Source organism: Equus asinus, chromosome 2 (assembly GCF_041296235.1).
Source record: "Equus asinus isolate D_3611 breed Donkey chromosome 2, EquAss-T2T_v2, whole genome shotgun sequence".
Lineage (NCBI taxonomy): Eukaryota > Metazoa > Chordata > Mammalia > Perissodactyla > Equidae > Equus > Equus asinus.
Window position 1 is genome coordinate 140,115,261 of NC_091791.1, and position 14,762 is coordinate 140,130,022.

At 46.8% G+C, this 14,762-nt stretch overlaps 1 protein-coding gene and 1 long non-coding RNA gene across 3 annotated transcripts in view; one reads left to right on the top strand and one right to left on the bottom strand.

Annotated features, from left to right (window-relative positions):
* Positions 1-13,553, bottom strand: part of LIPC (lipase C, hepatic type) — a 141,307-nt gene extending 127,754 nt beyond the window's left edge. Inside the window, exons 1-2 of one of the 2 annotated variants that reach the window (XM_044764809.2) lie at positions 13,356-13,553; positions 13,012-13,144 (exon numbers count right to left, since the gene is read on the bottom strand). In XM_044764809.2, the coding sequence (XP_044620744.1) occupies positions 13,012-13,096 (85 nt within the window). In that variant the 5' untranslated portion in view covers positions 13,097-13,144; positions 13,356-13,553. Of the gene's footprint in view, positions 1-13,011; positions 13,238-13,355 lie in introns of those variants that run through there. The other variant, XM_014839443.3, reaches the window with a different exon arrangement.
* LOC123282927 (uncharacterized) lies at positions 2,870-10,092 on the top strand. Its single transcript, XR_011499203.1, has 3 exons — positions 2,870-3,003; positions 9,226-9,413; positions 9,651-10,092. It is a non-coding gene; the product is annotated as an uncharacterized lncRNA (long non-coding RNA).
* Positions 13,554-14,762: the final 1,209 nt, after the last annotated feature.

A 14,762-nucleotide genomic window follows, 5' to 3' on the forward strand; every position in this document is an offset into this window, starting at 1 on the left:
AACGTGAGCCAGATAAACGGCTCCTTTTTGGTCTCCTGCCAGTTATTGCTTGTGCTGCCAAAAAGTCTTAATCACGCTGTTGAGAGGGGCTGAGCCCCCGCCCTCCACCAGCAGCCAGCTGGCCCCTGTGCGCCTCAGCTGAACCAGAGCTTCCTATGCCCACACAGCAAAGGCCCCCTTTTTGGACCTGGTTCAGAGGGTGCGGTCTTCATACTGGCTCTCCAATCTCGTGTATATTTACAAGCCTCTTTTTCTAACTCTGAAGCTCCCCTCCCCCCTCCCTGGGGGAGTTGCTGAAGCTCAAACAGAACAGGGATGTATCTTCAGTGTCCACAGTGTCCCAGGGGCCTGGCCCAGGACCTGGGTCAGAGCAGGGTCTTGAAAGTGTTTGCCAGATGTTATGGGCTGAATTGTGTTTCCCCCCACGCCCCCCACCTGCACCACCCCCGATGATATGTGAAGTCCTGACCCTCAGTATGTCAGAATGTGACTGTCCTTGTAGATAAGGTCTTCAAAGAGGTAATCAAAATGAAATGAAGTCATTGGGGTGGGCCCTAATCCCGTATGACTGGTGTCCTTATAAGAAGACAAGATTAGCACACAGACACACACAGAGGGAAGAGAATGCGAAGACAAGAGGAGGACAGCCATCTACAAGCCAGGGAGTGAGGCTTCAGGAGAAAGTAACTGCTGACATCTTAATCTCGGACTTCTAGCCTCTAGAATCAGGAGAAAATAAATTTCTGTTGTTTGAGCTACCCAATCTGTGGCAGTTTGTTATGGCTGCCCGAGCAGATGAATACACTAGGTAAATGTTGAACATGTTAGAGTGCTGGCTCTGGCACAGAGCAGGGGTGTGACTACATCCATGTCCAGACACCATCCTCCGAGTGTGGACTTCCCTGCCCAAACCTATCATTTGGATGTGCCCCCGGTGTGAGTGGATAAGCTGATTCCCACCTTCCCCCATGGGTCTCTTCTCTGATATTCTTGCTTCCATATCATCCATCCTGGTGACGAATCTCAGGGATGGGAGGCCCTATGTGTGGCATGAAGGTGGTGACCAGGGCAGGAACAATAGCACCCAAAGAGGACTTGTCATGGAATGATTACAAGACCTGTGTCTCAGGCAGAAGGAAGTCCCCTGAAAGGAGATTTCCCAGGTGCTGTCTGGATGTCACAAGTCACAAAGAAGCCATGGAGGGTCCAGCTCAGTCTGTGAAAACACCCCTGTACCTAGAGGATTCTTGGGTGAAGAAGAACATTTTAGCCCTTTGAAATACCCTTGGTCTCCTTAACATCGGCCCAAAATTTTCAGGCTTGACCTTAGAAGGCCTCTCCTTTCTGTGGGCTGCCTGGGTTTGTGCTCACCCCTTGTTCCTGAGCTTGACTTTGGAGAAGCAGGGGGTGTTATGGAGGCCGAGATGTGTGAGGGGACCAACACTTCGTCCAAGGATGCGTTTTCTCCTAGGCACTGAGGAGGTGGCCATCACTCATAGTGAGCAAGGTGAGTGCTAACTTCTAGTTAGAAGTGGCCAGGCCAAGAGAGGCTCAGAGGATGTCCCAGGCTCGCCAGCACTGACATCCATAGTGGGATACCTCTAAGGACAAGGTACCTTCTAGGATCTGAGGGGGACACCAGCATCACCAGAAATCAGCATCAAGGAGAAGGGATCTTGGGTAGCTTCTGCCCCTGGGTCCTTCAGGCAAGCCCACATTTGAGCTGACCTAGATCGCTAATGTCTCTGGCTTGCTGGGGTGTGTGGGCTTGGAGTCAGACAGGCCCGGCTGTGAATCTCACCTTGCCACACACTAGCTGAGTTGTCTGGGGCACGTTACTTCATCTCTCTGAGCCACAGTTTCCCCATCTGTAAAGCGGAGATGATGACACTTATTTCACAGGGTGGCTGCATGGCTTAAGTGAAATGAACAGGCAAAGCAGTTGAGACATTCAAAAGTTCTTAAAAATAATAGTTGCTACCATTTTATATGTCTCGGTTCTACTCAATTAAAGCAATGTAAGAGCTTCTTTCCAAAAGGCATCAAACATATATTTTCATTGTTAATACTTGGTCAAAAACGGATGCCTTTCTGGCCATGTGTAAAGCAGCACTGGGAAAGAAAGGGCCTAAAGGGTATTGACTGCTTGGCTCCTTCTTGGTCCTCCTGGTGTTTGGGACTCTCTGAATCGCTCAGGGCAATTGAGTCGCACCAGGCTTGGGGCAGGGGGCGATGTCTCATGCTGAAAGTGGCCAGAACTTTGCTTTCATGTTTCTCTCTCCCGTTAATGCTTAAATAGCTGATACCAGATGAGGCAGCCGTTGAAGGTCTCAGGGCACTGCAGTGACCTCTCTGCGAGCCCTGTTGACAGCCAGGATGTCAGTGCTGGAAGGGACCCCGCACACTCCCAGTGAGAAATCAGAGGTGTGGAAGGGGAATGCGGCCGCCCAAGGCAGTGCAGCCAGCGTGGAGGGGCGGCGAGACCTCAAAGACATCGCTCGGGTTTCTCCGAATGCAAGAAAAAGAAAGCAAAAGACAATGACAAAAACCAGCCTTGCTGGCAGCCCGACCGTGATGTTCTCAACTGAATCTAGACAATGCCCACGGAATAGACATGTCGTGCTACCAGGACTCTCCACCTTTGTGTTTGCAACAAGACAGAGAGGAGGCAACTCTGAAATGGAAAACGTGTCTAAACATACCCCTCCCCCTAACAGGAGTGTCTCCTGCTCCTGTACCAAGGCCACCTCCAGCCCCACCTGCTAGAATGTTATTAAGTTAAGCAATGAGTCAACAGTAATGAATTAATCATTCAGTGATGAAGATACGGATCATTGGATGGCCCCTCCTCCTTTCACAGAATGCTCCCCAGAGTTGCCCCTGCTTCCTATTCCTTCCTTAGCCTCCGCCAGCACAAGCCCGAATCTTCTCAGAAGGCTCTCTGTCAATTCCCCATGCCAGGATGCTCCCAGGTTTCTCTGCAGTGTGTCCTCGCTAGCTGCAGTAAGTCCAATAAACCGAACTCTCGTTTGACTTCAGGTCTGTTCCTGGTGGTCTTTGATTGGTGAACTTTTACATCTGTGAAATGGGCATAATAATACCTGCCCGATATCGTTTACAGGGATATTGTAAGAATCAAGTGATATCACACAGGTGGGAATGAGTTTTTAAAGCTGAAATTGGTTGTTTTCACTGTTTTGATTTCTCTTGGGACAAGGAAGCTGACACATTTTCACTGGGAAGCTTTCATGTCTGGTCAACTGAGGGTCACAAGCTCTGCCCAGCTTTTGGTCATGCTATGGTATGCTTTCGGTATAGGTCTATAAGCTAGCGTGTTGTGGAATTTCCAAATGGTTCTCTTTTCTGACTTAGAGCAAGGTACTTTTTAAATGGAAGATTCCTATTCAAGCTTCTCTTACGTGTTCCTGCCTCGGTTTCGTTGGTGTAAGTCCCTCCTACGATGTAGTGTTAGGAGTAGCAATTAACGAAACTGCTAAGAGACTTGCTGGGGCCCTCCTGGGAGGAAGATCTGAGTGTTTGTGGGTGCTGCCTAGGGCTGTCTGGGGAGGAAGATCTGAGTGTTTGTGGGTGTCGGCTAGGTGAGGTTGCAGAGCTGGTGACTTTTGAGTCCCACCGCTGCCTTTTGCTGCTGATGACATTGCTTTCCATCAGGGAGTGGCTGGGAGATAAAGCCGTTCTCGCAGCAGGAAAGGCAGCCAACAGTCCCTCCCTTATTTAAACACCAGCCTCAATGGTGGCCCCACCAGCTCCAGGATGAGGGCCATGCTCCTTCGCACAGCCTTCGAGGCCCTCACCTCTGGCCGCTTCTTTTTATGTGCACCCCCCCATCATCCCCTGCAACCACAGCAATCATCTCAGAGATTCCTAATTTTGTTATCCATTTTCCAAGTCTCCAAGACTAGTTCGTGCTTTTCCTTCTACGTGCAATGTCCTTGCACTTCTTTTCCTTCAAGACTCAACTCAAATACCACTTCCTCCGTAAAGGTTTCTCAGCTAACCTCTCCTGCCACGAGATGTTTTGCACCTAATTGTGCACTTATCACATTGTGTTGAAATTATGTGTTGAAATTATGCCTCTCCCAATCTCTAATCTACACACACACACACACACACACACACATAGCCATAGGGAGCCGGAGACCCCATCAGCTGGGAAGTTCCTTGATGAATAAAGCCTGCTTTTTCTTTTCTGTATCCTCACGGATACATTTTTGCACTGACCATGGGGGCTGGTACACAGTAGGTAATCAATAAATGCTGTAATTTGCTGCTGTTGACCTTGTTATGTTTCAGTATAAAGCAGTATGTTGTTTTCACTGTTTTGATTTCTCTTGGGACAAGGAAGCTGACACATTTTCACTGGGAAGCTTTCATGTCTGGTCAACTGAGGGTCACAAGCTCTGCCCAGCTTTTGGTCATGCCCGGCTCATCTGAAAAGAATTATCTTGATCCTATTCCAAGGAGTGGTTCAGTGCGTATGGTTAATTAGTTATTGCAACTAGTATTTTTCCACCAATTACAAGTACTGTAAGTCTCAACTTGGGCGTTTTTTTTTTTTTAATTTCAAGAACTACTTTCTTTGCAGCAGGATGATTTATATTTGGTCACAAACATCTTGGGGTTTTAAATTGTTTGGGATATGGCTGCCCCCGAGGGAGGTCAATATCCAGGATGAATAGATGTTGATATCCCTCTCTCTTCCCCAGCAGGAGACTTAGAAAGGAAGCCCTGTTTGCCCTGAAGACTTCCATTGTTTCTGTGGGAAGAGCTGTAATCCTGGGAGTCAGGAGACCTGGGTTCAAGTCAAGTCAATGTTTTGCCATTAATTATTTTTGTTCCTCTAAGGGTTCTCCAGGTATAGCCCCCAGACCTGCAGCAGCACTTGGGAACCTGTTAGAAATGCTAATTCCCACATCTACCCCAGGACCACTGAATTAGAGACTCTGCAGATGGGACCCGGAAATCTTACTTTATTAAGATTTATTTATTCGTCCTTTTCTTTTTGAGGAAGGTTGGCCCTGAGCTAACATTTGTTGCCAATCTTCCTCTTTTTTTTCTCCCCAAAGCCTCAGTACATGGTTGTATCTCCTAGTTGTAGGTCATTCCAGTTCTTCTCTGTGGGATACTGCCACAGCATGGCTTGATGAGCGGTGTGTAGGTCTGTGCCGGGGATCCAAACCAGTGAACCCCAGGCCACCGAAGCAGAGTGCATGAACTTAAGCACTTGGCCATGGGGCCAGCCCCAGTTTTATTTATTTATGTAACAAATTTAATAAAATATATTTATTTTAGAAATAAATAAAGATTTAATAAAATCTTATTTTGTTAAGGTTCTGATGCACACTAAAGTTCAAGAACCTCTGGTCTAGTCAAATCCCTTTTTTTTGTTTTTTGTTTTTTTTGGTGAGGAAGATTGTCCCTGAGCTGACGTCTGTGCCAGTCTTCCTCTATTTTGTATATGGGATGCTGCCACAGCATGGCTTAACTAGTGGTATAGGTTTGCAGCCAGGATCTGAACCTGTGAACCCCAGCTGCCAAAGTGGAGCACTCAAATTGAACTGCTATGCCACCGGGCCAGCCTCATTAAATCCCTTTGTTTTATCATTTTGATGTAAGTTTATTTTTTAATTATTCAAATCATTAAAGTAAACATACTCTCTACATACTATAACATTACATAAAATTTGGCAGAGATAAAAATTTAGATATAAATTTAACTGAAGTAGAAACACTTTCGTATATTTTCTTCTACTATTTTTTCTCCACCACATGTATTTTCACAGAGTTATAATCGCAGGACACACACAATTAGGTATCCTGCTTTTGTCCCACTTAGGAGTGGAACATAAATACTCTTCAGTGCTGCCACCCTCAGGTCTTCAAAAGTACCATTTTTAATGGCCCCACAACACTCCATGGAATAACTGTGCCAAAACTTAGCTCCCCAAGCCCCTGAGTGTGAACTTGCACATGTGCAGGTGAAAATGCTGTGCACAGACAAGGAGACCTCCCCATTGATGCATTTGATCTTTGTCTCTTCACTTCTTCCCACTCTTCCCCCCCTCAATCCCATTGTGGAAAAATCGAAACTATGAGTGTTCCTGGAGATAGAGTCATAAACAGAGAGGAAAGGGAAGTTAGCTGATAGCCCTGAGTTTTCCAGAGTCACCCAGAAACTTGGCTTCTCTTAAAGCAGTAATCCTCTCCTGAGACCCTGAAGCAGCTGGGACGTCACTGCACTCCCTTGTGGCCGTGTTAAGAATTACACCTTGTCTTGAGAAGCATGGCTGGCACCCTGCATCCTCCAGCGCAGACCATCAGAGTTTGTCTTCTTGCCCTAAGCTGGGTGCCGGAGTGTGATGATGTCTACCTTACCTTAGCAACCTCACTCCCCGCAGGACTGCTGGGTGCCCACTCCTTGTTCTGGTTTTCACACTGGGGCTGAAGTCTGGCCATGACCCCCAACCTGCTTGGCAGGGGTCCAGATGTCCTGACTGCCCATGGCCAGCCCCTTTCCCTAGAGGACTGGACCCCAATCCTCAGCTGAGAGGGCTCCCCTGTAAAATGGACACCCTCCTTGGGACCAGTGTACAACCACCTTCCTGGTTATGAGAACTGCTGTGCCCCCTGCCCTGCGTGGACCCCATGGATGTCAGGGACACCCCAGACTGAGGTCAGGATGGTCACATTCCCTTGGAGAAGGTAACTGGGACTGCTCAGCCCTGTCTTGTGGACCAGGCCTAAAACCAGGCAAGCCTCTGGCCTAGCCCAGCCTCTCCTCCCACCTCCCTGCTGACTCCCTGTGAGAACCCAGTGTGCCTTGAAGCATTGTGGCAGCTGGTGTGGAAAACAGGGCAGGGAGACAGCAGCAGGAAGTGGGGATCTTGGTACTGGCCAGTTGGCTTTTGGCTGGGTCACTTGGTAATTCCTGTGTTCCGGCCAGTTTACAGGCCCAGTTCCTTCAGCAATCAGCCCCTCAGCTACTCTCTGAAAATTGGACTATTCCCCTGGCCCAGAATTAAAGAATGTGGGGGAAAGGCAAGCAGGTGGGATAGGCTGCTGTCCTCTCACCTTGGGCTTGTCCTCTTCTGGGTGTGACACCCTCAGGAGGGCTCCAGGCAGGCTCAGTGGTGGGGCCAGGATGTCTGGCAGTGGATGGGAGGGTCTCTAGCTGAGGGCAGATAGGATTTCACTAGGATGCGGGGGGCTGGCCTTCTGCTGATTCTGGTTTCGTGTACCCTCCCAGGAGCATGAGTTCCATCTCCAATACCACCTCAAATATTACTCATGAATGGTGTTCCTGCATATGCAGAGGCCTCTGGGAAATGTGCAGATCCCCCTGGGGCAGTAATTCTGGGCCTGCCTGAGCCTACGAGGACGGGTAGAGGTGGCAGGTCTGAATGGACAGAGCAAGGTCTCTTTCCCAGTGGCCTCTAGGGGCAACAAATCCAGGACCAATCAAAAGGCAGCTTATCAAGGTCTTTTTTTAGTTCTAATTTTTTTCTTTTACATTAAAATACTGAAAAAAGCAACAGTCCATGGCCTTAAAACTCTTTATAGATCTTCAGATATACTTAGAATCCCTAGCAACACACACGCATGTAGATTTTTCAGTGTTGTGATTCAATATGTAGGTTCGTTAGTCCTGTTTTTTCCCCACCTTATTGCTCATACAATTTCTTCACGCTTATTTGTAAAAGCTACAAGACCAGATGTTCTTTCAGCTTTTGGAAGTCACAGGTCCCTTTAATAATTTGTCGAAAGTATGGCCTCTCTCCTCCACTCAGAATGCACACAAAATGCACACAGCCTTGGGTGCCGTGATGGGAGGCATCCAGGCTCTCTGAGACCCGGCCCCATGCTAGGCTGAGACCCCCGGGATTAACCTATGAGTGCCTAGGGGCCAGCAGTAAGCCTTTTATTCCCGATTCCCATCATTAACACTCTCAAAATTTCCTGGAACTTTAGTAGTAGATATTTAAAACAATGCTGGTTTGAAGATGGACTTAGTCATCACTGGTCTCTCCATTCTTGATGGTTTATTGTTGGACACTCGAATTGTTTCCAGTTTGTTGCAGTTGTGGCCCAGTGTTGCTGTCAACTCCTTCCTATGATTTTCTTTTTGTTCTTCCCAGAAGGCCTATTTTTGAAAGGTGTTTGGCCTTGAGAAACACGTGTCTTTATTAGCTCTGTCCCTTGGCTTCTGCACAAAGAAAGCCTCCTTCTCTTTTGCCCAGATTCCACCCGGCAAGACCCTGCCCAAATGCTACCTCCTCCCAGAAGCCTTCCCTGGATGCCACATTTGGAAGTAAACCCTTCTGCATCTCTTCCTGCTCCTTGTCTTAGTTTACTCGGGCCACGGTATCAAATTACCATCGACTGGGTGGCTTGTAACTAACAGAAATTTATTCCCCTCGGTTCTGGAGGCTGGAAGTCCAAGATCTGGTTCTCTGTGAGAACCCTCTTCCAGGCTTCCTCACATGGTGGAGAGAGAGGGAGCTCTCTGGCGCCCCTTTTATCAGGGCGCTCATCGTGTTCATGAGGGCTCCACTCTCATGACGGCATCGCCTCCCCGAAACCCCACCTCCTAATACCACCATATTGGGCGTTAGGATTTCAACGTTTGAATTTTGGGGGGAGGTCAACACTCAGTCCACTGCACTCCTCTCTGGTGGTACTCATCTTGTTCTAGTCGAAAAAATTTTATATACACACCTTATTTCCTTTATTAGACTCAGTGGTACACTTCACGTATTTGAAACCCAGAACGGATCCTTTTAATACCCCTGTGCTCTGTGAGACAAAATTATTTTTGGTAATAATCATGCAAAAATCAGTTATAATCACTATTTTCTTGATTTGGCTTTTAGTTTTAAAGCAATGAACCATTTAAAAAAGGAGAAGACATTTCAACTTTAAAGATCGTCAAATGCGTTAAAAGTATTTCCTGTTAAGAACCAGAATTCTTACTTACTAAACAAAATATTATACCTTACATATTTCCTGTAAGAACCAGAATTCTTGCTTACTAAACAAGATATTATACCTCACTGTTCACTGTAATATCTGTTTCACTGTTTTAAATTTTAAACACAAAACCTCTAAGTGGTCACACAGGACAGCAGAATTGAAATTCCCAGATTCTGTTTCTTTGTCTTTGCGATCACTATGGTGTCATTTCTTGTTTCAAATCCGCTGTTTAAGCGCAGGAACCTGCAGTAAACACCCCAGGACTCGGAGACATGAGGCGACCACAGTGAGCCGGGAGGATACTGAACCTTTAGACACTTCCGCTCGCAATGAGCACATGTCACTGAGTCCATGAGTGTTGAGGCCAATTGCACGACTGGAAGTTCTCTAAAGTAACGTCGACGGAGAACATTTGTTAAAGGGTAAGCCAGAAAAATGTGAGCATTTGAAGTTTACATATGTATTAATAAAACTCAACAGTAACCGTAGCAGTTCTTTTCAACTTGGACCAAAAATCTATTTTGGGTGGGACGAGCTTTATTTCGATCACTGACGTTCTTTAGAATTGTGATAATGAAAAGGAAGACCAACTTTTATCAGGTTCTATTATTGTATTTGTATGCTCTATGGATAATGGCCCCCTTATTGCTGACTTCCAGGACCTATAACTCCCACCTCCCCACCCGGGTGCACCCCTGATTCGACACCAAGCCCGGGGAGGGCAGGACCCAGCCGTACAGTGAGCTGATGTACGGTGTCTACCGCGTGCATGCATCGGTTCTGAGTGTGGGCGGAGGCCCAGCAGGATCTCCCGAGGATGTCCTTTTCCTATGTTTAAGGCTGACTCTCGTCATGTACTTCCAACAAAGCCACATATCACAACAGATCGAATACAGAAACAGATCCAAGAATCCAGCTATCTTCTGTTAAGCCAGATATGAAAGAAATTGGCAAAATTTCTCTGTTAAACGATGTCACTCTTCAGACTCACTTTTTGTTGTTTTTGTTTGGAAAATACAAGTTATTTCTCATAATATTGTGTTATACATGTTGATGTGATAGATTTCTTATTTTTTAATGCATTAAAATTTTTAAAATTTCTCAGTTTTCCTCTCTCATATGGTAAATGTTGAGAGCTGTATGCCATATAAAGAAAGCTCTTTGGCGTTCTAAATGATTTTTAAGAATGCAGTGGTGTCCTGAGAACAGAATGTTTCAGAACCCTTGCACTAATGCATTGTCTTGTAAACGGTAGTGCTCGTGCCCACTTGTTAAGCAAATGAGTGACTCAATGGATGGTCTTCAGCTCTTCTACGACTTGGTGGCTGTGACCTGGCTTGGAGGGAGGGGGCAGGCCCCTGTAGGCAGTGGGGGTGGATACTTGAAAGATGGGGGCTGCCAGGGTCTCAGAGCAGCAGCTTCCATCTGAAGCAGTGTTGGCTCTGCAGGCAACACCAGTGGGGTGGGCCTGGGCCTCGGGCAGTGAGGTCTGGGGATACAGGTGATGATAGCTCTGTGTCCTGGGGCCTCAGGAGGCTCACCATCTCCTGATCCCCTTGGTGCCAAAGCATGGGAACAACTCCCCAAATCTGGCTCCCTGGGAAAGGATCTGAGCAGAACGGCCTTCCTGGGACTTCTGAAAGTCACTGGGTGTGAGCACAATGGAGAGAGAGGCCTGTGGCCTCCGTCAGACGGATTGAGCTCTCCGTGCCTCTCCCTGCTCCGCCCTGGACAGCCAGGGGACCTCCAGCGAGTTGCTTAACTGCTGGCTTACTCAACCATATGGTGAGGGTGGGATGAAATGTTTGTGCAGTGTCTGGCACATTCTGGTGCACAGTACATGAGTGGGCCCATTAGTAAATGCCATTAATAATTATAAAAAAGAAGTAGGCTGGGGGAGGGAGTTAAGGGGGGGTGCCTCACGGGAGTTCTTCCTGGTCCCTGACTAGCGACAGTTGAAGCTTGGTATAGACCAAGGGTTTTCAACCTCAGCACCATCGACAGATAATTATCATTGTAGGGATTGTCCTGTGTGTCATGGGATGTTTAGCAGCATCTCCAGCTTTAACCATTCCATGCCAATAGCATTCTCTCCCCAGCTCTGACAACTGAACATGTCTCTGGACATGGCCAACTGGGGGCAGTTTTGCCCCCGGTTGAGAACCACTGGTGTGGACACTCATCTGACAAGGGCTCCACCGTGGGATGCCGGCCTCCCTGCAGGCCTAGGAAGATGTCACACCAGCCCCAGGCACACACATCTGCTCACTCCTTGCAGAAGGAATTCTGCCAAGAGATTCTGCTCCCAAGGGAACAAGAAGCCTCCTGACTCCGATCCTATTCCCTGAGGAACCATCCCACTGCTCGCAGTCCCTTCCCTCAGCTTTTGGACAAACCAGGACCCTAGGAGAGCAGCAGCTGACCGGCACGAGATTTGCTGAGGGGAATCTGGACAATGCCCAGCAGCCCTGGGAGAGGCCCTCCTGTCCTTTAACCTCCACGTCGGCACTGATGACTTCCAACCCCCGCGTCTCCAGTGAAAAACAGTCTGGGCCAACCAGCGGTAGAACAGGTAAGCCAACGGCGCTCTATTCACACATGGAATGCTCCAGTGACAGAATGAACGAGTCACTACCACATGCAGCCGCGTGGACGCATCTCACCAACAGAACGTTGAGCGCAAGATGTCAGACGCCAAAGAACACCCACTGTACGCTCCCATTAACGGAAAGTTCCAAAAAGAGGCAAAATAATCTATACAAAGGCTCAAGGGTGCACAAGCGAGGCTTCTGGGATGCTGGCTCAGTTTGTGAAAGTTCACTGAACACTTCTGGTAGAGGTACTTTTCTAGGTATATGTTATACTTCAGTAGAAAGTAAACAAACAAAAACAACATTCTGGGTCAAAGGGCAGGACAGGCCCTTCAGCAAAATCCCTGTGAACCCAGGGAATAAAAACCATCAGCAGTTTTACCTGTATGGTCCTAAATTATTATTATCATTTTTGGTCATGGCTGTATAAATAAGAAGATGTATGCAAAATAGTTAGCATAGTGGTTGGCACACAAAATGCTCAGTGGCTGGTCATAATTAATACTACTAGTAAGTTATTAACTGACCTAGGAGACAGAATAATAAATACGAAGAACAGCCCTTTTTCTTAAAGGAGAAAAAACCTTGGAATTTTCAGGTATATCTCTGGTTAGTAAATTCCTGATTCTCAAAGTTTTTGGAGCTCCCCCCAAGCACAATCTATGAGGAAAGAAAAAATCTAAGTCTCTACCTTAGAGTTACTAGCCCCTGACTAGTAACCAGCACAAGAACAAAGTCCCAAATGCCAGTCTTGTTTGGCCGAATTGTTCAGTTCACTTTGTATCTGCCATTTATTGATCCCATGCCCTGTTTAGCTGGGAACCTGGAATCCCCCTGCCTGATAAGCCTTTGGATCTCTTTGGACGTCAATCTAGTTTATGAATTTACAGAACAAACAGGCATGACTCAGTCTCACAGTAAAACTTTGGCAGTAAAACGAGGTCTAGAAAATGTGCAATGATGTCTCTGCTTCAGCCCTTACTGGAAACAGGACTCTTACAAATTCCTCCCTCTTCTGAGAGAGCCAGCAATTAGACAACCTCAGCAAGACTGAGCATTTCGTTGCAAGCAGTGCTCCTCAACTGCAAATTAGATGCCAAATGAACCTCAGAAAGATCCGTAACTCTTTCAGACTATTCTCCGCTGAAAGAGTCTTAGCAGGACTATTTCTGAATCTGATGTGCAAGAGACTTCAGTGCTAGCTGCAAACACTTTTAGAAGTCTTCTACTTCCAGAATGGTTTCCTAAACTTTCAGTCCTGCTTACAAATGGCTACGTGTCCCTGTGACCAGTGAGGCCACTGATAGACCCACCCAGTATGCTGTGAAGAAAGCTCTGTCCCACACAGTCAAGAACTCTTGGATTCTTTGTGACATACATTTAAAAAAGAAAATCCATGCCCATCTCCAGAGAAAAGACAGGCTCTTACCTGGTCCTGGGCTTTGTCCATGGGCACTTGATAGAATAAAGATGCACAAGACCAAGAAAATAGAGACACACAAGGGACTCTCCATTTCTCCTGTCTCCCCCGGGGTCCGAGGTCTTCTCGCTAATATCTGAAGCTAAAGAGACCAGATTGCCTATTGATACTTTGTCAGGGAAGGCTGTCCATTAATTATTAACCTTTAAGCATGTTCTCTGGTGTTCAGACATTTTCTTTGTTACCCTCAACCCAAAATCTAACTACATATAATACAAAAAAGGTGGATTTACAAAAGTGTTTTTTTATCCTGCTACATTTTGAAAATAAAACATCCTGTAATGTAGTCTTACCTTCTTGGACGAAGGTCAAAGTTCCAGATTAATCGATTTAAAGTTAATGTGTCATTTTGGGAATTCTATCAAAGGTCAGGGGTAGGGCCTCTCACCACGTTGCTCCTTCTGACAGTGCTGCAAAAGGCATGCAGGCTCGTGGCTGTGGTATTTCCAATTGCAGACTAAGCCCAGAGAGAAAGAAAAGGGCTCTGCTGGGCAGAGAGCCCCCAGAGAGTCCGTTTTCTGTTGAGTTCAGCAAGATTGCTGGTGCCTGTGGTCAAATTGTGGTGGGCAACATTTCTACAGCTGAAAGGGCGGAAAACCTCTAACCTCAGTGGAAGAAGGAGCTGATGGAGGAGCCAAGATGTGGAACTGGATGCTTTTGCTGGGGGCCCTGTGAGAGCTGACCCTAGAGTCAACACACTCTTTCCAACTCTGTGTCAATTGATGCTCCAGCTGGCTAGAGGATTGGGAAGTAAGGCCACTCAGCAAAATCAGGCAGAGGAAACGCTACTGTGTATGGCTCTTGTAATATTCCTTGGGTCTCCAGTTTTATTTAAACTTTATTGATTTGTTCTACATTTTTTTTTTTTTGCATACCTACTAGATGCCAGGCACCATTCTAGGCACTTGGGATGTACAAGTGAACAAAACAGACCAAGATTCCAGTCTTTGTGAAGTGGATGCACCATTGGAGGTGGGAGGAGTCAGAGAACAGACAACAGACACAATAAATAATAGATTTATGTACATTGGTAGAATGCAATGGGAACTGTGGAAAAAGGGAAAGTATAGCAACGTTAAGGAGGTGGAAGGAGGTAGTGATTTTAAATAGAGTGGTCAGGATGAACTTTGTTGGGAAGTTGAACTCTGAGCAAAGATTTGAGTGAGTTTCCCCTGTGGACGTCTTGAGGAGGAGAGCTTTAGGTAGCCAGAGCAGTCAGTGCAAAGGTCCTGAGGTAGGAGCATGCCTGGTATGTTCAGCAAGGAGGCCAATGATTAGGAAGACACCGTTATAAGAACTTTGGCTTTTATGCTATGAGGCATGGGGGACTATTGTGAGCAGAAGAGTGACATGATTTGTATTTTATTTTTAAAAGATCATTCTGGTTTGCAAGGCTATGATCAGATTATAAGCAAGTGAGTGTGCAAGTGTAGAGATCTTCTCGGAGGCTATTGCAGTGATCTAGCAAGAGGTCATGGCAGCTTGGTCTGGCATGGTAACAATGGAACTGGGGAGTGGTGGATGGGTGCTTGGCTACTTTGAAGGGAGGTACAACAGGATTTCCTGACTATTGGGATGTGGGATGCAAGAGGAAGAAAGGAGTCGAGGATGACTTCAAGGATTTTGGCTTGAACAAGTGGGATAATGGGGTTGATATCAGTTGACTTGGGAAGGCTGTGAGTGGAGCAGATTCAGTGGGG